This window comes from Sitophilus oryzae, unplaced genomic scaffold, assembly GCF_002938485.1.
Source record: "Sitophilus oryzae breed Bouriz unplaced genomic scaffold, Soryzae_2.0 scaffold_1443_pilon_pilon, whole genome shotgun sequence".
Lineage (NCBI taxonomy): Eukaryota > Metazoa > Arthropoda > Insecta > Coleoptera > Curculionidae > Sitophilus > Sitophilus oryzae.
Window position 1 is genome coordinate 574,345 of NW_022146108.1, and position 25,268 is coordinate 599,612.

Genomic DNA, 25,268 nt, shown 5'->3' on the forward strand with positions numbered 1-25,268 from the left:
CCATGGTATGATGTAAATGTAAAGGAAATGGAAATTAAAGGATCATTCAGAACTATAAATAGTATTACAGAAAATACAAATTTATGGCAACAATCTGGAGGAAATATAACAAAAGCCAATTTTAGCCGATTTTAGTAAGCGTTTTTGTTTGAATTTCTTTTTGTATTTTTTAAACTGTTGTTCAATGAACCATATGAAAAAGGGCAATTATTTTTTAGAAAACTGTATAAACATACCTTTAATCATTGGCGACGAAGAAACACCTGTCTTAAAGTATATTCCCCCTCCTGAGCTTCACCTTTTGTTAGGTGTGGTTCAAAAACTATTTGATTGTCTTGAATTGGAGAATACCAATGTTGCAACAGAATGGATAAAAAAAGCGGGATTGAAACTAGATCATTATGGAAAATGTAACGGAAATAACGCCAGAGAACTTTTAAAGAAAGTGGATATTTTGAAGACGATATCGCCCGGTAAAGAATTCTATTCAAAGTTTTGACAAGCAAAAACCTAAACATCTTATTTTTAGGAAATAAATATATTGCAGTGTTTTCTGCATTCAATCAAGTAGTTTCGAGTTGTTTGGTCAAGCACTAAACAAACATTTTGAATATGACATCGAACAATTTAGATTGGAAATACTCAATTTAGGCATTAAAATAACTCCAAAGATTCATGCAATTCTGAATCATGTGCCAGAGTTTATAAAAGCAAATTATAGAGCTCTAGGATTTTACTCGGAACAAGTATCTGAGCAGGTTCATTTTTCCTTTAAATTATTTTCTTAAAAGTTTAACTTGAATCCTCGTTCAGAATGCTACCAAAATAGTCTTTTACGATGTATTTGTTGTTATAATAGTCCACGTATTTAAGATTTGTGTTGTACTTAGCTTTAGTTAAATTTAGCGATAAAACCAATTAGTTAGGAAAGAAATATAATATTTCCGAAGATATTATGTTCGTATAGGGATTATTATAATTTTATTATGATGTAATAAAATGTTTCACTCAATCCGTATGCATTAAATAAAATTTTATGGCAAATTTTATTTTGGGTCTTTTGTTTTACTGGTTGCCTGTGTTAGACTTTGGGTTGGTATCTTGGAGTCCAGCGTCTTTTGCGGATTTTGCAAACACGCGTCCTGTTTTTCTTCTACTTCGAACCGCCGTGGTAAACGCAGCTTTTCTGATCCTGACTGACTGATAAAAAAAAAACTCCATTGAAGTTTTTTGGCCTTGCCTTGCCGTTCCGAATTGGGATTGATTCTTTGGAGTTGTCTGGAATTCTATTGTGGGTCGAGAAGACTGGTTGTGCAGTTTTGGCACTAGTTGTGGGCGATTTTGGCGTGTGTGTGGTTCAGAATTCCAGAGAAGCCTTGTAGAGGGATATATTCGTCAGTTGGTAAGAGACATGTACAGCTGTGTAATGTTCTTTTGTACAACTATTTATTTTAGGGGATAGGATTTTACAACACGGACTGTGTGTGATGGTCGTACGAGATGAGTACGAGGACTTTAAGAGAACCCTTTTCCATGGAGTAACGTGTGGCGACGCCATTTTGTTTCGGAACGTCCACATGGTGGAAAGGTATTTTATTATGTCCAAATCAGAACATGTCACTAAAATAGATCATATTTTAGGGTTCTTCTTCTTCTTCTTCTTCTTTCTTTCTTTTCCTTGGCTGTACTCCTTTAGAGTTTAAGATGATTTAGCTTAAGATTGTTACAATTTTTTTGTACTGGATTTGGGGTACTGCGTACTGCAACTAATGCTACTGTGACGTGAATGCCACTGTGACGAGGAATGCCACTGTGACACTGAAGACCGGCAATCTGGATTTTCTCATGGACTGACTGAAACGATCACTGGATGACAGATAAGACTTTAATCATCTCTTATTTTATTGCGTTTATGATTGATTAAAATTTATTACATTAAATATACAATCGTATGTGAACTTGGTATACCACGGGATTTTTACCTCTAAATTTCATTTTATTCTTTACAGTCATTTAATCATAATCACAAATACGCATCAGGGTTGTTCACAGTTTGGTCACAACAATATTTTGTAATAGTTCATTTTACTAGTATATATATATATATATATTTCATTATTTCGTATTTAAATATTTGCTACATTTTATGATAGATCTTGGTAATTTGTTTTAACTTTAAATTTAATGTTTATTAAACGAATCCAGTACATTTTAGACTTTTCAATCAGTACACTTTTTCCATACACCTCCCTTTTGATATCTCTCCTTCTGTGCATATATATTTTACTTAATTATTTACTGAGCTAGCTGGAACCTATTTGTAACGGAACCTGGTGAACCTGAGTTCCCATTATAAACTTTTTTTCACCCAAGGTGGCGTTATAGAATGTTTAAATGAGTTAAAAAACAGAAACTACAAACTTCTTGCTTATTATATGAAATTCATTAATTATCCACAAAATGATGCACGACAATAAAAACTAACAAGCTCCAGTCGGCAAGTTAGTGAACGTTCCCTTTGATCCTGTACTTTCATTTCGGCATTCCTCGGCTTTTTATTAGACATAAAACGACCCACTTCATACAGCAAGATAAAGATGCAACTCAAATATTAATTAATTCTCTAGTAGACTGGCAAACTTTACGTTTTCTCGTCGGCATATTCGACTTATTTGAGTTGGGTGTTTGAGTTCGTTCCGTTACAAGACCAGTTAGGAATTATGAAACCATTCAAAGGAGCGTCTTTCTGTATAAAAACACCGGAAATGTGGAACGGAACGAAGAAGTATTTAAATTTTATTAATTTAATATTTGTCTCATGAATAATGGGTATTTAGTTTGACTCCTAATAATATTAATGCCCAAGTCGAGCACGACAATCCTTTTTTCGAAGCAACTCAAGGTACTTTGGACCTCCTGTAAGTTTGATGTGACTTTACGAATATAGATTGTATGGGAAAAGGAACTTAATCTATTGTGTTTCTCTTTCTTCAGTTATAACATATTATAAACTTTAGTTATAACTTAAAAAAAAGGTGACATGATATATCTATAAGGTCGCGGTGATTAACACCCCCCCCCCACCCCTGCCCTACAATCTACAAGAGGACACTATAACTGGCTAATACCAATATATCTAATAGATACTGTAAAGTTTATGAATTATGGCTAGTCTAAGCTCTTTAATTTTCACAGCTAGACACTCACCCATCATAAAACTTCTAAGGTACTTCTAGAAGTGTCACAAACTTCAAATGTGTCAAAAACAAAACTTGAATTTTAGTTAGCCTTTAGCCTACAAAGAAAGGAAAAAAAATAAAAATACAGAAATTTTATTCTTCAAGAAATGAAAAATAATAGTTCTTAAAAATTTAATAGCGCTAGCGTCTGGCCGCTACCGGTAACTGACTATCCTTTTGACAGAGAATGACACGAATGGGTTTTGATTGCTTTGGTTTCTACTTTTTCTAGTAGATACTCTTATTAATCTATAAAGGAAGTAAAAAAATGAAAATCCTACAATTTCATTAATTTAATAAATATATTTTTTTAATAATTATAATAAGAATAAAATAACTGTATAAAAATTAATTTAATTAAGCTACTTTTATTTCATTTTTAGTATTTAACTAAATCGTTTCACTAAACGGACTTTCAAGCATGTGTTTTTAATCTCGAACGTAAACATGTTTGTTGTTCTTTAATTAAATGTTTATATTCATTTCGTTACATGAATTTGAAATTAACAAATTATTCTCTCTAAAATCTCCGAAAAAAAATCATATTAACAAAAATTCAGTTTATTATATTGTTCTAAGTAATTGATTTAGTAGACAATAACCGTATGATCGAAAAAAAAAACGGCGTCATTAATAACTATGAAATGAAGATCGCTGTCATTTTATGTGTAAAATTATGTGGGGAATGTCATCGATGATAATTTTCAAGCCATTACGATACATTGTTGACATTAACCTAATATAATGTATAAATAATACAATAATTAACCAAATATAATGGTAAATAAAACAACTGCTGTATTTGATTAAAAAATAAATAAAGAGATGTCACATATTTCAGAGTAATGAAAAGTTTTTTTTTAATATTCTTATAGCATATCGTCGGTGAAATGTGATAAACTGCTAACTCCATTATTCCTAATTTTATAGGAGAGCATAAAAACGATACAAAAAAATATGTACACATATAGGAAGTATTTTCATGTGTTTATATGATAAAGAGATAAGAATTTTATTTGCTGGGAAACAATAAAACTCAATATTTCGTGTTACTTAATTTTTTTTCAGATACAATAGGGAGATAGCAGATATTCGTCTTGCAGAAATAAGAAATAAAATTATATTTTTGGAGATAGCAACATTTATTTTTTGAAATTTTGAGAATGGAATTGAATATTACCAAAACAGATTTAGAAATAATAAATTAAATTTAAAAAATATGATATTCATAACCATATATTTATAACATAATTTATAATATCTGTGATAATATCGTCGGTCTAGAAGCAAAACATACAAGTCCAAAATCGAATAAATTTTTAATGCATTTTTAAAGAACTGAAGTAGCAGCATTTTGGACTTAATGAATATGAAAATAATTTAAAAATTAAACTTATAATTCTTAGAAGATATGGTAGAATCCTTCCATGCTTATCCTATTTTTTTTACAACGGTAGTAGACCGAGCTTGTAAAACAGTGCGGTCATTATAGGATGAAAACAGCGTGATTTTTATTAAATTTTATTACTTTTCTTCTTATTTTTTTAAATTTTTATAAAGATTATGTATTATTTACGTGGAAAAACGTTGAAAAATTAAAACTGATTAGGTATTATGGAAATTCTTGTACAAGTAAGGGTAATGTTATCTAAACTATTTATAGCACGCCGATGAATTGCTCATATATAGAGAATTTCGTTTTTCCCCTTATCCTTTACGGATACCCCGTATTTACAGAACGGATCGACGCAGGACCGGACTGGCTATATTATATATATATATATATATATATATATATATATATATATATATATATATATATATATATATATATATATATATATATATATATATATATATATATATATATATATATAACTATCAAGGGGGCCCCAGCCTTCGCGGGCCCCCTTTATAGTTCATTATTTATTCTTAACAATATTTGCTTTTGCAATGCATTATGGCATTTGCATTGCATTGATTTACCTTGCATTAGGGTAGTTATAAGTGCAAATATCTTCAGGGCTGGTAAATTTCGATAACAGGAACATAATATTTTCTCTTTACCGTTTTTTCAAATAAATCCAAAACAACCCAGTTATTTCACTTTTAAAATTTCCAATTTTTTGCCAAAATTTTGAGAATTACTGGATTTTCTTTCTTGTAAATTTAATCTACTACCTATGTTGCCATATTACAAACAAAGTATGTTTTTAAACTAAAAATTCCAAATTTCAAAGAAAAAAAAATTCGCGCAAAAAACCTCATAATTGTGTTTCTTGGGTCGAAATATACTACCCCTAAAATATTTGCACTTATTTAAGACTCACCCGGTATATAAGGAAAAATTGGCCAAAACGTAAAGCGAAAAAATACGCAAAAAAAATCCACACGTGCCCAAAAAAAAATCCACACACCACCCGGGCGCCTTTGGCCTAGTTCGACCCTGGATCGACGTACTGTACTAAAGAAACATACGAATAAGAATCCGTGTGTTCGCTTTAGCATGATCGTAACGGAAATTACGGAGATAGCAGCATTTTGGTGGCTATTTTAGATCACTGGGAGCAGATATTATTGAGTTAAAATAGGAAATTTTCTTTAATGTGAAAAATGTATTTGCTTTTCCTACTTATAGAGTATTTTTTCTCTTTCTAATAGTACAAAAAACATATTAACATAAAAAATGGACTTAGCAGGTTATCACGTTTCACTGACGATATTTTACATTAGTCACATTGTAATAATATGGACAAAATACAAAATCTGATGTTCAAAATATAGATTTTTAAAATTTGAATTTTGTATAATAAAATATGTGTTCCTATAAAACACCACTTTAAAAAATTGGTCGATATTATGTGAAAAATGATTTGGGAACGCCACCCCGAAAACTTTTCCATCTTAAATTACCTTGCTGATATATAAGACAACTTATTCTTTTCAGAAATATTCAGAAATGTATTTTTTGCTTCTTTTTTATTGGGTAAAAATTTCTTTTTAAAAACAGCATAAAAAAACTTTAAGAATTCATGTTTAATACTGAAGTTTTAAGAATTAGTATTACTACAATTATGCTTAAAGCTTCATTCAGAACCTTGCAATTAGTGAATTAAATTAGTGATTTCAATTAGCGTAGAAGTTTTAATTTCAATGTAAGCATTCAGAACGTTAAAATTAGTGGTAGACATTTTCAATTAGTAGAAAAAGTTATCAAACCTTTAACATTTCCCCTAATTATACTTCAAAATTTGCCAGAAATGTCATTTTGGACTTTGATTATCTTCCGTCAAGAGAAATTGTGGTTAGAAATCAAAAGTTGATTGTTTTATAAGCTAAAAATTAGGCTTTCTCTATGGATACAACTGTTTAACGCAAGCTGTTGCTAGGATATTCTATTAATTTTAATTGTGTTTTTTTTAAAGTATAATTGAAACTACTAATTTATTCCACTAACTGGGAGGTTCTGAATGAAGCTTGAATGATGATGCTAAATATAATGATTATTAATAAACTGCAGCACTATGGGTTCAGGGGATCATCTCTCGAATGGCTTAAGTCATATCTGAGCAACAGAAGCCAACTTGTGACGGTGGATACCACGTTGTCTTCTAGCAAGCCAATTGAATGTGGAGTACCACAAGGCTCAGTACTAGGCCCTATTTTGTTTCTTCTTTTTATTAACGACATTGCTAACATAAACCTCAGTGGCAAAATATGTCTTTTTGCGGACGACACTAGCTTCACTTGGAGCAACAAGGACATCACGGCATAGGATTATATCAAATGACTTAATCACCATTAAATCTTGGTGCGATTCAAACCTCCTGAGTCTCAACATTTCTAAAACTAAAGCTTTGTCGTATAAAAACTCGTTGCAGCCTTTTGTACTTAACAACACTACTATTGACGTCGTAAATCTGTAAAATTCTTAGGGCTTGTTGTGAACAATTCTCTGAAATGGGACATACATATCGAAACTTTGTCGAAAAAATTGAGCTCTGCCTGTTTTGCATTAAGGTCTGTTTCTAAGGAGCTTAACTTGTCAGTGGCTAGAACTGTTTATTATGCACTTTTTGAGTCGCACCTCAGGTATGCCCTTCCATTCTGGGGTACGTGTTGTGCGACTCAATTTGACTGCATTTTCAAGATCCAGAAGAGAGTTGTTCGATATTCACTGGGACTAAACAGCAGAACTCATTGCCGGGACTTTTTTAAGGAACTAAAAATATTGACTCTTCCTTCCTTATGTATCAGCTTCTCAAGAAAGGCCATCTCACACTTATCCACTCAGGAACGCGGAGCAATCACCTGCCATTTGAAATCAAATTCATAACATCATTTTTTTCATTTCGCAAAGCATTGAACTCTTATTTACTAGACAAGGCTTTCTACGCCGTAAATGAATTATATTTTGAAAATCGAATTTGATCTTGCTATATTTACTAATGACATCGAAATAAATTTATTTAGAGGTCATTGATATTTGACTATAAACTAACTAAATATTTTTGAATTTTATTTTTATTTTTTTGTTCTTTGACATTGTAAACATTTATAAATGTTTATTTTAAACAATAAGACTGACAATATTATTTGTATAATGTTTTGTATTATCTTTTGTTTGTTTGTGTACCTTGTTTTTTTACTTTGTTTGTTAGTTTACCTTTATCTACAAATTAAAAAAAATTTTGACAATAAAGGCATTTATTTATTATTTATTTATTTATTTAAATAATGATTATCTAAATATGTGTCCACAATTTAAATGAGTATTTTACTGTAGTTGAATAGAAATGTGTAGTTCTCTCTCTCTTTCTTAAGAAAAAACAAAGGATTCAAACCGAATTGATGTTTTAATACTGGTTAGAATAATTTAAATAATTTATTTTACAAGGTGATTCAAACTTAATGTTAGTTATTTTTGTAGAAGCAGTACAAAATCATAAAGACACGTTTTATCGATCATAAGTAAATTCAGAGTTAAGAAGATGCCTCTTCATTTGAAGTAATAATATTTTGGTTGTTTTAAATGGAATATCCGGTATATTATTACATTTTTGGAAACTACCTTTAATTTCTAAGGGATATGAATGAATATATTTTTTATCTCTATGTGTGATATCAAATCGGTTGTTTTAGACAGATCAAATATGTCGACTTTCTTTAATTTATAACTCAAATCTTACATTTCAGTGTGGTAAATTCATGATTTTGCCAATGCTTATTCAATATCATGTTTTTGTCAATATTAAACATGGTTTATGTTTTACCCTGAAAACTATTAGGGTCAGATGTAGCATAGTATAATAGAAAAATCATGGAAATTATATGATAGAATTTTTAAAAAATTAAATAATATCGGGTGTACCGTTTAAAATAAGAAAGATGCTACTACTTTTCATATAAAGAGGCAACACTATAATACATAAAATAAATTAGATAATAAAAAAGAGCATAAAGATTATTTGAGAATTATTGTCAGAAGATTTGTCAGCATTCATGGAACACAGGACAGAGAATAGATTTTAACAATGCAAAAATTATAATGAAAGAAACGATAGCCTCTAAAAGAAAAATAAGAGGCTTTTTTAATAGAATCTAATAAAAATGAACGTATTGGTCATGCATTTGTAGATGTTAGTAATGTATGGCAATCGCTTCTTTGATTTTCAAGAGCATAACATAAATAAACATAACGTACGTAAATATTAAAAACTAATTAAAAATAATCATACAGAAAGTTTGAAAGCTTTTGGTTTTACTTTATTAAGTAATTGTTATCAGGTAGTAATTGTTAATTTTGAAGTTTAACATGATATAATGTCATTTTAATAGAAGGTCAACGGTTTTTGTAAACGTATCTGTTTAAAAAAAATAAAGTGTCCTGGAATAGTTGCATTTAGATATTTTAAATAGTTTTTTTCTTTGTTCTTTGTATTTTTTTTCTTCCTATGATGGAAAGAGATAATCATTGTTTATTAGTTGTAAACACTGCCGACAACAGCAGTGTTTACAAAAAATTACTATTTTATTTTGTAGATTTTCTTACGGTGGCAAAATACCCATAGGACTTTTTTGGAGACATGAATCCTTCACAGAGGTATAGACATTTTTTAGTAATTTAGATAGATTGAGCAGCTGTCTAATATAAAAATCCAAGTTTTCAAAATATATCTTGTTATCGGTTCTTCATAAAATCATCGCCAAATTAATGGCGGTACTAAACAGTTAGATGTAAAATTACAAATGCGTTTGCAAATTAGACAAAGAAATATCGTTTTCGGGCCTGGTCTTGTATAGCCTACATGCTTTATATTATTTTTTCCGCTGTTTTAAACGACACGGCACATTTTTGGAACTTTTTTCTATTTTTTTGGACTTTTTCAACTCGTTGCTTGCTAAAATATACGCGGTGCAAATTGTTTCGAAAGTATTTAATTTGGCGCGGGCCAGCTTCAAAGGGCGCGTCGGGTGCTTTTATTAAATTTTTTGTTGAAAATGCCTGAAAAATCGCGGCCGGTGTCGTTTCAGCCGGTATTATGGGGCCTAGTGCGGAGAATTGACGTTTAAAATTAGATTTTGGATAAAATTTTACCCTAATACCGACGAACATTACTTTTCAGTGAGTTAAGACTACCGCGATTTTTTTGGGTATCATTACATAAATATTTTTACGACTGGTAGATCTCGATAAAAATATACTTATTATTTACCGTGTATTAATGATTAATTTAAAAAAAAAATACAGTTTTATGTTTTATTCTTTCATGAATTTATTTATAATTTTATTTTTATTTTTTATTTATTACAAACATATTAATAAATAGAATAACTGCTGTACTTTTTTCTAATTTTTTTCTAATTTAAAACGTACGGTAGAAAAGGTATACACTTTTAAAGCAATGGATTCAATATACAATGAAATGGGATTCATATGCTTCAAAGTTATGAATATTTTACACACTGTATGTTTTGTGACAAGTATTGGGAAAAAATACATACATTTATCTACCAAAAAAAAAAATGACAAAATATGAATTTTATAATATTAAAATTTGTTGGCATAAAACATCATTTATTAAAAATTGCTCTGTTTTAAAATGTTTCTCATTTAATTTATGTGTTATGTTAGACAAATATTTTATTACGAGTGGTATATTTCGATTCCAGACACGTATGTTAGTTTTTTTTAAACTTCAAATGTTTAGTAATAAAACAATATAGTAATAATATTATTATAACATTGTAACGTTTTTAGTTCTTTACATGTCTTTGTATATGATATATGATGTCTGGCGTATCATCACCGGATTCTCTATCGTTCAGGCCGGATAATTTATTTGACGCGCTTGGTGTAATTTTTACGTTCTCTAGTCCACAACCCTGTTATCGTTTGACGCAACCCTGTTATCGCTCTGTGGAGGCGCTGTCAACATCGCTTCTGTCAACTCTCTGCGTGGTGGACTCACTTTTGCTTTTGCCTCTGTAGCCTAACCTAACCATCCCGGCTTTTAGAAATGGTAATTATTTAAATCTTGCTGTATAATCTAAATCAGCTGCTATTTCAAAGCAACAGGTAAGATGAGATATTATCCTTTTAGATTCGATATTATTACTCCATATTTTTAGGGTAGAGTTTTGGATGTCCCAACTTAACTTGTATTTGTATTTTGCTGCCACGTTGGCGTCCCTTTTCTTTTGTCCTCCAGAATGTTACATGGAAGAAAGGACAGTTTCTTTGTTTATTATTGAGCCCTCGGAAGTAATTCGAGGTAGGTTTATTTTGCTTAGTAGATCTTGTTTGGTTTTAAACAAGAGTTTCATATTTTTAGGGTCCAAGGTACGGATAGTGTTCCCCTGTACCGTTATCGTATGGACAGTATCCAAGGTTATGGTCCAAGTTACGGACACTGTCCAAGGTAGGGTCATTATCCAAGGTCCTAGTAGTATTCTAAGGTACGGGTAGTGTCCCCATATTGCCACAGTATGGATGCAGCGTAAGCTCCAAGCTGCTTTGTTCCCATTTCTAAGCCTAGTCAGTAGTTACGGCTGTATTGATTCATGGTGTCCTCATTCTGGCCTCTTTTGTTGTATTGGCCAACAGGATCGCCGACAGACAGTACAGAGATATGAGCCCACCTAACGCTGCTACTCTTCGAAACAGGATTGCCTCAAGAACAGCTAAGTGTAGATTTAGGTTCTGGTTTTCAGTCGATTTTCAGTCTTAACTTAATAACGTACATTTTAAATAATATCGTACAGAGTGTGGTTAGATTATTAAGAAGATTTATGTCGATTTAGTAGTTACAATATGATTTAAATTTTAGGTTTCACTACATTACGCCTTGTAATAGTATTATTTTTTATAGATATTATTATTGCGCTATATTTTAAGAGATGAATAACCAGACATAGATTCTAGAATCTACAGGTTGCAACATCTCAGATTTAACATCGCGTAAAGTTTGACAGGTTAAATAAAATAATGCTATCTTTCATATATTTTCTATAACTTTACACGAATTGTATTTGTCCATAGTCTTTTCATAGAACATATTTAATATTATTTACATACATAGCTAGCTCTACTCGACATATAACCACTATAATAATTATTAAAATTGTACAATGCTATTTACCATCAGAATACATCATGAATGAATATAGTCACTAGTTTTAAGTAATAAAGAACTGTTTTCTCTGTTCATGCCTGGCGCCCAATATTTGTATTTTTGATTTATTATTGTTAGTTAGTTTCTTTCCAGTGAAATACCTTATTCACGACTGCTCTACCAACGAAAAGCTGCCGTTCGCAGTGGTAATGTTTAAAAAACGCTACAACATAAGATAAGTAATATATTAAATTTAAAGGAACGAAAATATAGAAAAAATTAGTAGTTTTCAAAATTTATGCAAAAAATAGTTTTTTGTTCAAACGTCACAAAAGTATTAATTTTTGCGACGCGATTGACAATACAAAAAAGTCATTTTAACGCCTAGACATAAAAGTAAAGCACTTTTACGCCTAAGCACAAAAGTACGAAAATATATTATTAAACTGACATGAAGTGTCAAATTCAACAAGCGTAACCATAGTTTCTCGATATATAATTACATACAAGGTATGACTCAGGGGCGGGAAAGTGAAATAGAAAAAGCGGTTCCACCGTTTCCACGGAAATGTCAAATAAATTAGTTCCAGCCCTAGCCACTAGGTGGTAGTGCAATTAATTTTTAGGTTAAGAAGTTGCTACTAGTTATTGCCAGATGGCGTTAAATCAGAATTTTTTTGTAGTTTCCATAGTTTCCAACAGCCATTGTCATATATTATTGTCAAATTCTCAAAAAATATTGTCGTTGTCATAGCGCCAATCATAATATTATCAAATAAATGATTATCAAAACGTTTTTCAAACTATAATTTGTTATATGTGTTGTGTATGTGTTTTAATTAGACAATTCCTTTTGTTTGTGATCTTAAAAATATAATGTGTCTTTTATTTTTGCCATCATTTAAGTACCTATTTATATTTACTCCATTTACAAAACTTTGGGCGTATTACGTTGGTCTTGTTTGATTATAATAAATGATGTTTAAATATTTGACTTATAAATAAAAACTTTAAATAATAAATAATATTTCACATGTTTGGCTTTAATTTTATTTAATAATTGTATAAATTATACTGTTAAATCTTATTTTTTACACATAACAACGATACTTGTTATTAGTATTGTTGAATTTGTGTAAAAAATAAGATTTAATAATCAAATTTAATTATTTTAGAGTAAAATTCAATAAATACGCTCATTTAAAAAGCCCGCGCTTCGATCCATTTAAAACAAGCTCTACTCAATAGATGGCGCCACTTCTGTAGGACCATTTTTCAGTATGGCAGAGTCCATTCTTTTTCTAGCTAGGTATATTCTTTGGTATGACTTTTAACACTTTTTATATTATTTGGAACGTTTGAAATTGTTTAAAAACTTATTTGTGGCGTTTGAAAAAAAAAAAAAATAACTTGTTCTATTCCGAGTAAAAATGACTTTTTGTGGCTCTGTAATGTCAAACGTACAGCCTCGCCACAAACAGTGTCATTTTTACTTTTAATAAAACAATATACTATTATATAAAATTCTTAAGTAAAATAACACTGCTATTTGGGACTTGTTAAAAAAAAATAGCAAAAAAAATATTTTTTTTTATAGAGATCTACCATATTTGCACTTATTTAAGACTCGCCCTGTATAATATAACTTACTCATATCAGAAATGTGCTATACTTATGCTTATTTCTTTATTGACTAACTATTGTTTCTAAAGAGAACATAACATTAAATTATTTGTACCCTAAAATGACTGATTCGTTTCTCTCTCTCTCTATGTATGTTCGTCATATCCACATACATTTTTGTAAAATATTTTTTTCTTTAAATTATTTTGATTTAAAATAAAAAGCAATAAAAATAAATTTAAATTTCGAACATGTACGTCAAATATAGCAGAAAAAAATTGCATTATCGTTTTTATCATTTTAATTCAATTTAATCTTTTTTTAGAAGCCCATAAACAAAAAATCATCAACTATAAAACGTAAAATTGGCCTGTTCGTAAAAAACAGTCATAAATATCATGACTTTCCGCTTTTTCCCTCTTTTCCGTATTGGCAAATAACCTTTTTTCCCTTTGGTCCGTTTTATTTCAGGAATCGTAAGAAAATACCTTACTTTCATAGTCTGTAATCACGCAAAGAGGCAATTGGGAAGCAACCCCGGTGCTTTTCGCCATCCCCTGGGAAAATCCTATTTGAATGATACTTTTTCCTTTTTTAAAGTAAACCCGGGTTTTAATGCCATTTAGTGTGGAGAATTTTATTTTAGAATTAAATGGTGTGCGTTTAACATTTTTTGATATTATGTATTTTTTATGAAGTAAATAGTGTTTTTAATATACAGGGTGTTTCAAAAAACATGTGCCATCTCTCGTGGGAAGATTCCTCACGTAAAAATAAGATTTATTTTTCATATCAACATAGGTCCGATTCTGCTTTGTTTCGTAGCTACAGGGTGTTAAAATCTTAATATGTTTTCGATTTATTATAATTTTCTTTCAAGTACTTTTAGCGTTTCGAATGAAATTGTGAGAATAAAAGTTTTTCTATAAATGCGACATATTTTAAAGCTAAAAAAGTGTCAACATATTCACCAGGGACGTGCATATGGGTTATCACTGGAATATTTTTCTAAAAAAAGCATGTACACTACTGACTTTCTTTCTCTCAGAGAAATAGTGTAAGCAGTTTAATGCCGATTAAAAGTTGTTTCTTGATATTTTGTCGATTTCGGCCTCCTTGATGAGATAAACGCAATTTTATTAATTTGCCTTGATCCAAGTCTAATAGAAACCTTTAAAAAATTTTAATATCATCAACTTGCTATAGTAAACTCTACGAATGTTTGAGAGCAATGATTCATCGGTCGCTACCATGTGAACTAATCTGCTCAAGGTCACATAAAACTTAATTCCAGTGTCGTGGTGTTTCAAGTCATATAATAATCAATATATAATCTGTTGTAATTTGTTGTTTTAACTGTCAAAGTCTTGTCAAAACATATATTTGGTTATAAATATAAACTGAAATGCCCCATTGGTCGCACTGCAAGCACACCAATGGACTGACGCACAAAAACGAATCAATCAAAGAAATGCGATATGGTATCGTCTTTGTCAATCACGCTAACATTTTAGAATAAGTAGGAGGAGCGCAGGCAGATGATTAGACCGGGCTTTTAAAAACCTACGTCTGCGGTAAAAAAATACGTTTTTAATGTAAAAATGATAGCGCGCGTGTCGATTCTCATTTCATCAAGCGATGAATCACTCCCAAACATTCGTGGCGTTTATATTATCTAAAATTGCGAAAGTTCCTCGGAAATTTATTTTTAAATATTATAAAAAGTTCCTATAAACATGGGTATAAAAATGAATACTTTTAGAGTTACAGGATGGTAAAACTTTTTAAAATTAGTTTTTTTGTAATTAACTTTAATATCTTTATTTTTTCATTTGAAATTGCTGTAGGTTGGCCTAACAGTAATAATAACTAATAGTAATAATATTTAATAATAAATTAGGCAAAATATATAATTTATTAATTTTATTTTTATATTAATTTTATTAATTGCGATTAATAAAATTCCGTTTATCTCATCAAGAAGGCCCATTTTGACAAAATATCAAGAGATAACTTTTAATTGGTATTAAATGGTCTACACAATTTTGATATGAAAAGAAAAAAGTCAGTGGCGCACATGTTTTTTTGAAAAATATTCCAGTGATAACCCATATGCACGTCCCTGAATTTATCAACACATTTTTAGGATTAAAATATGTAGCACTTATAGTAACTATTACCCTCAAAATTTCATTCAAATCACTAAAACTACTTGGATTAAAATTATAATAAATCGAAAGACTGTTAAGATTTTAACACCCTGTAGCTACGAAACAAACCAGAATCGGACCTATGTTGATATGAAAAATAAATCTTATTTTTACATGAGCAATCTCCCCACGAGAGATGGCACATGTTTTTTAAAACGCCCTGTATAAATTATATACTCTGTTTTTTTTCTCAGGTAAGATTTCGACAGACGATGACAGAAGAAAAGCAGATGACGTCCCATACCAATCTATTTATTTTACTAAAAAAAGTTTCTAATAATTTTTAAGTTATCTATGGATGGGGTTTAAATATAAATCCGTCATGCGTCGTGTCTTGTTGTTTTTAACCAGTTTTATTGGTTTATTTAAAAAATGACAGATCGTATTTCAATTTTATTGGTTTGGCGGAACGATAAACGACAAACGGACGCCGATGCGTATGAACTCGCCTTTAGATTTTTGTCATTTTTGACGCTTGTCAAAGTCTTGCCAAATTATAGGTTATAATTTTGTGTCAACTTTTGTTAAATACCCTGCGTTTTGGAAGATGATGCATTTTGATTCGTATTATTACGTGTGTTTTTGTGTCTTTTGAAATCAAGAAAAATCAGTGAAAATTAACTGTAGACCCAGAGCACAGTTTATGGTTAATACTCGCGCCCAGGCAGAAAGTCTTATACACCAATGAAGTTGCCATCGATAAAGTTTGTATACCATTTCGTCGTAGATAAGTGCATCTCGTATATGGTAGAAGGATCAAACTAAACACATACTAAAAACTAGAGTAGCTGTAAAATATCGACATCACACGGTAGGTAGATAATGGATTTTAGTACTGCAGAAAAATAATGCCAAAAGGTACTGGTTTAAAAAAATTAAGATTAAAGTTAATAAATCAACCTTTAAGGTATAAAATTTGGTAGGTGTTATTATTAATAAAATAGTTTGTTTTATTTACCTATGTTGTTTTATTTATTCCTGTGGAATATTACAAATTTGTATTTGTACATAAGTTATATTGATAAATATATAAGCATAAATGCGGGTAGTTTCATAAAGCTTGAAAGTAAATAATAGTTCTTTTTTATATTTTTTTGGTATGTAGTGTCTTGTTCTTGTTTGTTTTGTATTAACACATACCGTTTTTATTAAATAAAATAACTCGATTACATTTTTTCAGTTTTATGCAGTTTTTTTCACAATATTTTGAAGTAATCACTTGTCATCTTGTCAATCAAATTTTAAATATATCCTGCTATGCGTTCCAGTTGTACCAACTTATTTCTTTGTAAAATAAAATAAACTACTTTGAAATTAAAATGACAGACACATCTATCACTGTCAAGGATCTTCTCGTTGGACAGACTATACAGGGTTGCTGTTATGTATGGAAACGATCGATTATTAGGTAAAATATACAAGGTACCGCAAAAAGTTAAATACAAAAATGATAGGTTTTCTAAATGTGTATTGGCGAGTAATAAATTTATGTATACAGGGTCGGTCATAAAGTCGTGGCACATCAAAGTTTAATTTTTTTAAATAGAACCCCCTTGTATATTACTGCATATTTCAATTCTTCCTTCAATTCTAAGCAAAAATGGAAATACACACAATGTATCTGAAACAAACCACACATATTTCCGAGTTATACCCTGTATCTCCGAAACAAAGCATTTCAGGACAAACATTTATACAAACTTTTTTACTTATTTTTATCTGCAGAATATGCTGTCGAAGGTTTCGAAATACAGTTCCGACCACCCTGTATAGCCTATCCAAGACCGAAATCTTGGCGAAGAAAAGTGACTGTCGTGCAAAATAAAAATATGCTCAAATTTATTTTAAATTTAAATTTTTAAAGTTCCAAACTAAACCAAGAAACTCTTTTGAATTTAACTCTCTGAATCAAATCCTTTCCTTACCTCAACCAAACCGAAAATATTAATCCCCAACTTCCCACCTCAAATACTTTTACGACTTTCCCTAAATCAGCCCTTTTTTTCTCTTCTTTCACCGTGAAACTCATCCGGCGACCTTTTGGTTTCAGGTCATGCACGGTGCTCTGCAGCGCGGCCATAATCCTGCTGGTCCTCGCCGCCTTCTTCGGCCTCCTGGGCCACTGTAACAGCGACAATAAAGCCATTATCGCCTGCGGCCTGTTCCTGCTGGGGGGTAAGTTTTATTGGGTCCTTTTCGGGCGCGAGTCGCGTCATGCCTTATGCAGGAATACGATTTTTTCCCGCTTTTTTTTAGATTCTTTTGTTATTGCGGAAGAAAAAGCGCTGATGGAATAGTGATTCTGTGTTTGAGATCGGTTTATTATTTTTTTTGTGTGTACTGTTTTATATACTGAGGGTATGTCAAGAGTGGTTCAGCCCTATAACTTTTTTATTTTTTACGATAAAAAACGGAGTTTGTTATATTAGTATACAGGGTTGTTCACCACATATGACACGGAGTATTTTAGCTAAACGGTTAGATTTTTACAAATTGAATCGGTCTCTACCACATTCAAAGTAACGATTTTAATGCTTCATTTCTAGGCGTATTTAAGTTTTTAAAATAAAGTACTTGTACTGAAGTTTTTCTATTTTAAATAATTACTTGCTTTAAACGGCAAGTACTACAAATTCTTTAATTTAAATAGAACACCCTGTATATTTTACCAGAATCAGATGCACGATTCATTTATCTATCAAATTGTGTTATACCATTTTTTACCTATCTCTTGAAATTTTCGTAGAAAATACATTTTCTTATAATTACATTTTCTTATAATTTGGACCCCGTTTATCAATATACCCATGGAATATTGACATTTTAGATTATTTTTAAAGATGTAATAAATTTTCACAGTACGAATATTGTCGATATAATTCGCTTATTTCATTAAAAAATTAAAAAGGCTGTTCAAATATTTGATAAAGAGGACCAATCAATATGATCCCAATATTCAAATTACATTAATTGGCTGTTTGCGTTGAATAATAATTATTGCTCCAAATACTCAGTCTGGTAAAAAGTAACACCTTATAAATGATGTTTCATTTTTATAATAGCAGAGACGTTCATTTTCATAACCTATTATTATATTTATTTCTGATTCAAATCCACATTTATTTAGAATAATTTATTAACTAAAACAATTAAGTATGTAATGAACTAATTTTTGGGCGGAAATAATGATGGTATATTTAATTGGTATACTCTTTTATGAAGATATATTAATTTTCTTTTTGTAAACAAATGGGTTTGCAGTCTAATCTAAAATGTCAATATTCCATGGGTATATTGCTAAATAAGGTCTAAATTAGATAGGTAAAAAATAATGTAATACAGTTAGATAGACAATTAAATTGTACATCTGATTCTCGTAAAATATATAGGGTGTTCTATTTAAATTAAACAAGATATAGCCGTTTAAAGCTAGTAATTATTTAATATACATTTTTATACACTCTGTATAAGGTAGTATTATTTTTATTATTGCAATACGATACCTGATCAATAAATAATCTTCAGTCAATATTTAGTATTAAAAACTTTGATACCCTTGGAGAAATTAAGCCTTAAAATGTTTACTGCTATTTCACAAAATTGAAAATATTTCAAAAACGATAAGGTTTAAGTGTACTTTAAGTGTAGTTTCTACTTAATCGAATTTACCCTTATTTTAATCGTAGAATCTAAAAATAGAAAAATATTCAGGGTATTCTATTTAAATAAATACAACTATAATATTTTTTACTTATTTGGGACACTCTGTATCTAGTAAAAATATTTTTGAATTGTAGCTCTAATAGTCCTTTAACGAACCCAAAACTTGTAATTCGTAAAAATCTAATCGTTTAGCTACAATACTCCGTGTCGTATGTGGTAAACAAACCTGTATAAACTGGAAACTGGGAAATATGCATTTTCACTTTTTTCATTTAAAATTTTTAAAATGTTACAATTTGTTTTGAACAAGTAAATTGATGGCAATTACTGGCCTACGTACTGAACCTTTTTTAACAACGTATACTGCAACAATGTCAAAGTATCAAAGTGGTGTTATTTGTGCATACAATTTTTAATTGAACGTAAACAGCATTGACGAAAAGCCATCGAAAGCAGTAATTGCATAATGTTCAATTAAAATTTAACTATTGTATGTGAATGCACATTTCAAATGCCACACAATGCCACTACGCGTTGCATTAAATCAGAAAGTTTTATTGCTAGGGATACATATTGTATGATGTTCGATAATTCTCCAACCAACAATGTTTCTAGGTATTGTCTAGAAATTTTGAAATTTTCTTGTAATCTAATATACAGGGTGGCCCATCGAAAACGTTCCGCAAGGCATAACGGCCAGGGTATTTTTTTCCCAAAAAATCCAAAAAACACATAAATTTTGTTTGTGAGGGGGACAACTATTGCCCCAAAAATGATTGCAAAATCTTCAACCCTCTAAGCGGGGGTGTCATCCCCCAACTTTTTTCAAATGGGAAGGGGGGTCAAGTGGCGCCGCAATGAAAAGAGCTTTCTATTCTCTATATTTCCCCGCCTCGTTTTTGAAAATCGATCGAGTCATTGAGAAAATATGAAGGATTGAAATTTAAAAAGTTTATTTAAACATTTATCAGAGTAAACGATAAGGATAAATTCCTTACACCAATTTGAGGTTTTTTCCTATTATTTCTAGATGTTTACGCATTTTTTTACTTGCCACAAGGTTGAACGATCAGGTGCGGTAGTTGCTAGATAGCTGTTCTGTGACTTGTACGTTGGAGTTCTTTTCAATATTGTTAAACTGACCCACAATAGAATTTCGAACAATACCAGCCCACACGTTCAATTTCTGAGGGTTTTGGGTGTGCACCTCGTGAAAACCCCTGGGGTTGTCCTCAGCCCAGTACCGACAGTTGTGCCGATTAACTACACCGTTCAAAAAGAAAGTACACTCATCCAAAAAGCACACATTAAATAGGAAATTATTATCATCCGCTATTCGTTCACTCATAGTTTCACAAAATTGCAAGCGACGATCAAAATCGTCTTCGTTGAGTTCTTGTACCAACTGAATGTTGTACAGGTGTAACTTGTTTTTTTTATATCCTTTCGACACTTGTACGATTCACGCCGGTCTCATTGGCTAATTTTCTTGTACTCAGCGTACTATCCATGGCAACTTGACCCAATACAAATACCTCCATAGCTTCATTTACTACAGGATTTTCCTTCTGCCTCTTTTTATTCATAACGGAACCAGTTTCGCGAAATTTTCCTAGTAACTCGCGAACAATTTTGCCATAAAGGTGTTTGTCAGGATGGCGTTCATTGAATATCTGCGCAACCCTGTTGCCACGTTCATTATTTTTAAAATAAATGTCGATTATTTCTACTTTTTCTGCAAGTGAGTACACCAAAATTGTTAAAAAGTTTAACGATATTGAAAAGAACTTCAACGCATAAGTCACAGATCAGCTATCTAGCAATTACCGCACCTGATCGTTCAACCTTGTGGTAAGTGAAAAAATGCGTAAGCATCTAGAAATAATAAGAAAAAACCTCAAATTGGTGGAAGGAATTTATCCATATCATTAACTCTGATAAATATTTAAATAAACTTTTCAAATTTCAATCCGTCATATTTTCTCAATGACATGACCGATTTTCAAAAACGAAGCGGGAAAGTATAGAGAATAGAAAGCCCTTTTCATTGCGGTACCACTTGACCCCCCATCCCATTTGAAAAAAGTTGGGGGATGACACCCCCGCTTAGAGGGTTGAAGATTTTGCAATCATTTTTGGGGCAAAAGTTGTCCCCCTCACAAACAAAATTGACGTGTTTTTGGATTTTTTGGAAAAAAACATACCCTGGCCGTTATGCCTTGCGGAACGTTTTCGATGGGCCACCCTGTATAAAATTCTCATGTCACTGTTTTAGTTACCATACTCCTTCGAAACGGATTGACTGATTTTAATGAAATTTTATATGTTGTATATTCAGTAGGTCTGATAATGGGTTATCAATTTTTATACCCCTAAGTGATAAGGATGGGTCACCCCAAGTTTTTTTATTTTTATTTTTTTATGATTTGGATTTAAAAAATACATGCAACTCTAAATTTTAACCTTTCTACTATCAACCCCTATTTTTTTAAAAGAGTTTTTTTTAAAAATTTTTGTTACTCCTCTGAAAGGCTTGAACGATTTTGATGAAATTTTATATGTATGTATATTTAGTAGGTCTGAGAATAGGTTGTTATCTATTTTTTATACCTTTTGGTGATAAGTGTAGCCCACCCCATTTTTTTTATTTTTTGGGCAAAAATTTTTATTTTTATTTTTTAATGATGTGACATTAAAAAATACATGCAACCCTAAACTTTCGCCCTTCTACCATCAACAGCTATTATCTAATAGGGGTTGTTTTTTTTTAATTTGTTACCATACTCTGGAAATTTTATATGTATATTCAGTAAGTCTCAGAATAAGTTGATATCTATTTTTTATACCCCTAAGTGATAAGGGTGGCCCACCTTAATTTTTTTTTACTTTTTGTGTTTGTTAACTTTTTGTACTAATTGGAACTAATTTTGACGTTTTGAATAGTTACATAGTTACAAAATTAGAGGAACAATGTTCTACGCTAATTGAATCCACTAATTTATTTCACTAATTTCGAGGTTGTGAATGAAGCTTTAGGGTCTTCCAGTAAACATAAAAACTGTAGCATTTCAAAAATCTTTATAAATAAGTTAAAACTATTTTACATGAAAACTGTTTTTACAACATTAATGAATTTATTAAATAGACAATTTTTTTCTTTAAATTGTATTTTTATGTTCCATTCCCTTTTGTTGTCAATTAATTCTGAAAATAAACATTATATCTGTTTTTAAATCTATAGGCTAAATATTCATAATTTGTTGGAGTCTGATTAGCATTTATTTAATTATTTACCTAGTTAACTACTAAAGTTGACACTATAAATTTTTAGATTTATAATACCACACACCACAATTTTAAATAATGTCTACTTTTGTGACTTTAATTGGTGTAATACAATTTGATAGATAATTAAATTGTGCATCTGATTGTCATAAAATATACAGGGTGTTCCATTTTAATTAAACAAGTTATTGCCGTTTAAATCTAAAAATTATTTAAAATACATTTTTAGACACTTTGTATGAGGTAGTATTATTTTTATTATTGCAACACAATAACTGATAAATAAATAAACTTCAATTAATAGTTAGTATTAAAAACTTTGATACCCTTGGAGAAATAAAGCCTTAAAATTTTTACTGCAATTTCACAGAATTGAAAATATTTCAAAAACGGTAAGGTTTAAGTGTGATAAACGTTAATCAAATTTACCTTTATTTTAATCGCAGAAACTAAAAATGTAATAATATACATAGTGTCCCATTTAAAAAAGACAACTTTGATATTTTTTATTTATTTCGGACACTCTGTATCTTGTAAAAATATGTTTAAATTGTAGCTCTAATAGTCCTTCAACGAACCCAAGACTTACAATTTGTAAAAATCTAATCGTTTAGCTGCAATAGTCCGTGTCGTATGTGGTGCACAACACTGTACATAATTAAAAAAAATATTTGGTTTTAAATTTAGGTCCGAACCGGTAAAATATCGAACTTCCGGCAACAACCGAATAAAAACGTTTGTCCCATAGAAATATTGCTCGGTACGCCATAGGCCGTAAATCAGCAACGGGCGCAATAAACATTTTAAAGCCGTCCCGCTCTAATTTCGCAACGTAAAACCGAAATTAAAAGGCATAATGCACTCGGGCGCAAAATTATCTTTTTTAATAACTATTCCGCTTTTATTGTCGGATTGAATTGCTGCGCGGGGTTAATGTTTTTGTTGATGTTTAGGTTTAACATATGGAAATACTCCAGTTGTTTTTATAACTTTTTTATAAAATATAAACCATTATAATATTTTTAAAAATATTAAAATGGTTTTTATTATATGCCTTTATTATTTTACCAATATATTTTTATATACGCTGTACGATCTCCCAACGTTACGTCATATATTCGCAAGTAATAAATAATAAATTATATATGCTCTGTGTCAGCAGCTAGAAGATATAAAAATTCTTAAAATGTGCTACAACACAATTATATGATCCATACCAAAAAGGGCCATTTTTAAGCATTACTTTGGTATTTTTATAAAAAATTGTTTATTATTATTATTGTGATTTAATGAAAAATATACGGCTTTCAGATTTTACTCTTCTGTACAAATTGGTAAAAGTTTAAAAAAATCTCGGAAAATATTTAGTCATCCATACAATTATAATCACGCATACCGTTGCTTAACGTCAATAAGGGGTTACGTACTTTAAATAAAAATTCTATTATTTTATGATTTCATTACAAATGTATAATTTTCGTTTTTTCCTATACTTGTAGTACAAGACGGTATTACTTGCTTGCCTAACCGCTGAAAACACCACCAGCCACTAGATGTCAAATTTTGCCACTGGTCCAAACCACCAGATTTAATGATAAAACCACTAAGGTGGCAACACTGGCTATGATGCATAATATCATTAAAAAAAATTGGCGCCGGGAGGCACGTATAGCCGCCCATACTAAAATATGTTAATATCTCGAAACTGCGACTTTGACTGATTTTGATGTTATTACAAAGTAGGTTTTTTCCGCGACTACGTTCGCGTTACACCTCGAATAGTTCATGCATTGATTTAAATGATTGATTTACTTCTTTGTATATAGAGCTGGTGAGCCTTACAAATGCACTATTTAAACTATGTTTTTAAGAGTGTTAGAGCTACTCGTATTTCATATGAAAGTTATCAATTGTCCATTCTGGGTATTATACAGGGCAAGTCTTGAATAAGTGCAAATATTTTCAGGGGTGGTAGATCTCGATAAAAAAAAATCATATTTTCTCTTTACCGTTTTTCAAATAACTGAATTATTTTACTTTAAAAATTTCCAAAAAAAATATTTTTTGTTTAAATTTTGAGAACCACTACAGCTTTTCGGGTTTTTCTGTCTTTTAATAAAATTTAATCTACTACCTATCTATGTTGCCATATTATCAAGAAATTATGGTTTTTAACTAAAAACTAAAAAAAATCCAAAATGATTTTCAAAAAATTCCAAATTTAAAAAAAAAATCGCGAAAAACTCATGATCGTGTTTCTGGGATCAAATATAACTACTACCGCTAAGAATAATTGCACTTATTTAAGACTCGCTCGACAAAAAATCTATATTGTTATTATCTTATTACACATTTTTTACTTAAAATTTATAAAAAGCCGTCAATATTCCAATTTCAAGAGCATTTTTATTCTCTTTAAATATTATTATGTACTTAAGAAAATTTGAAAATTAAAAAACCGTTTTTTATTTTTTCATCGCCTGTATATGACTTTATGACACACTTTGTATACCAAAAATAAATACCAAAAACCAAACCAAACCAAACTACCTCCATTGACTGAACCTAATTATGCATGGTTGGATAGAGGGTGGATGGCGATCTTCCAGGGCGGTTTTTTATTTCTTAATTAT

General features: G+C 30.5%; 1 protein-coding gene across 1 annotated transcript in view; it reads left to right on the forward strand.

The window, feature by feature from the left end:
* LOC115877278 overlaps positions 1–25,268 on the forward strand; it is a 168,086-nt gene that overhangs the window by 72,464 nt on the left and 70,354 nt on the right. Inside the window, exon 2 of the mRNA XM_030893414.1 lies at positions 17,738–17,862. Coding sequence (XP_030749274.1) covers positions 17,738–17,862 — 125 coding nt within the window. The remainder of the gene's footprint in view (positions 1–17,737; positions 17,863–25,268) is intronic.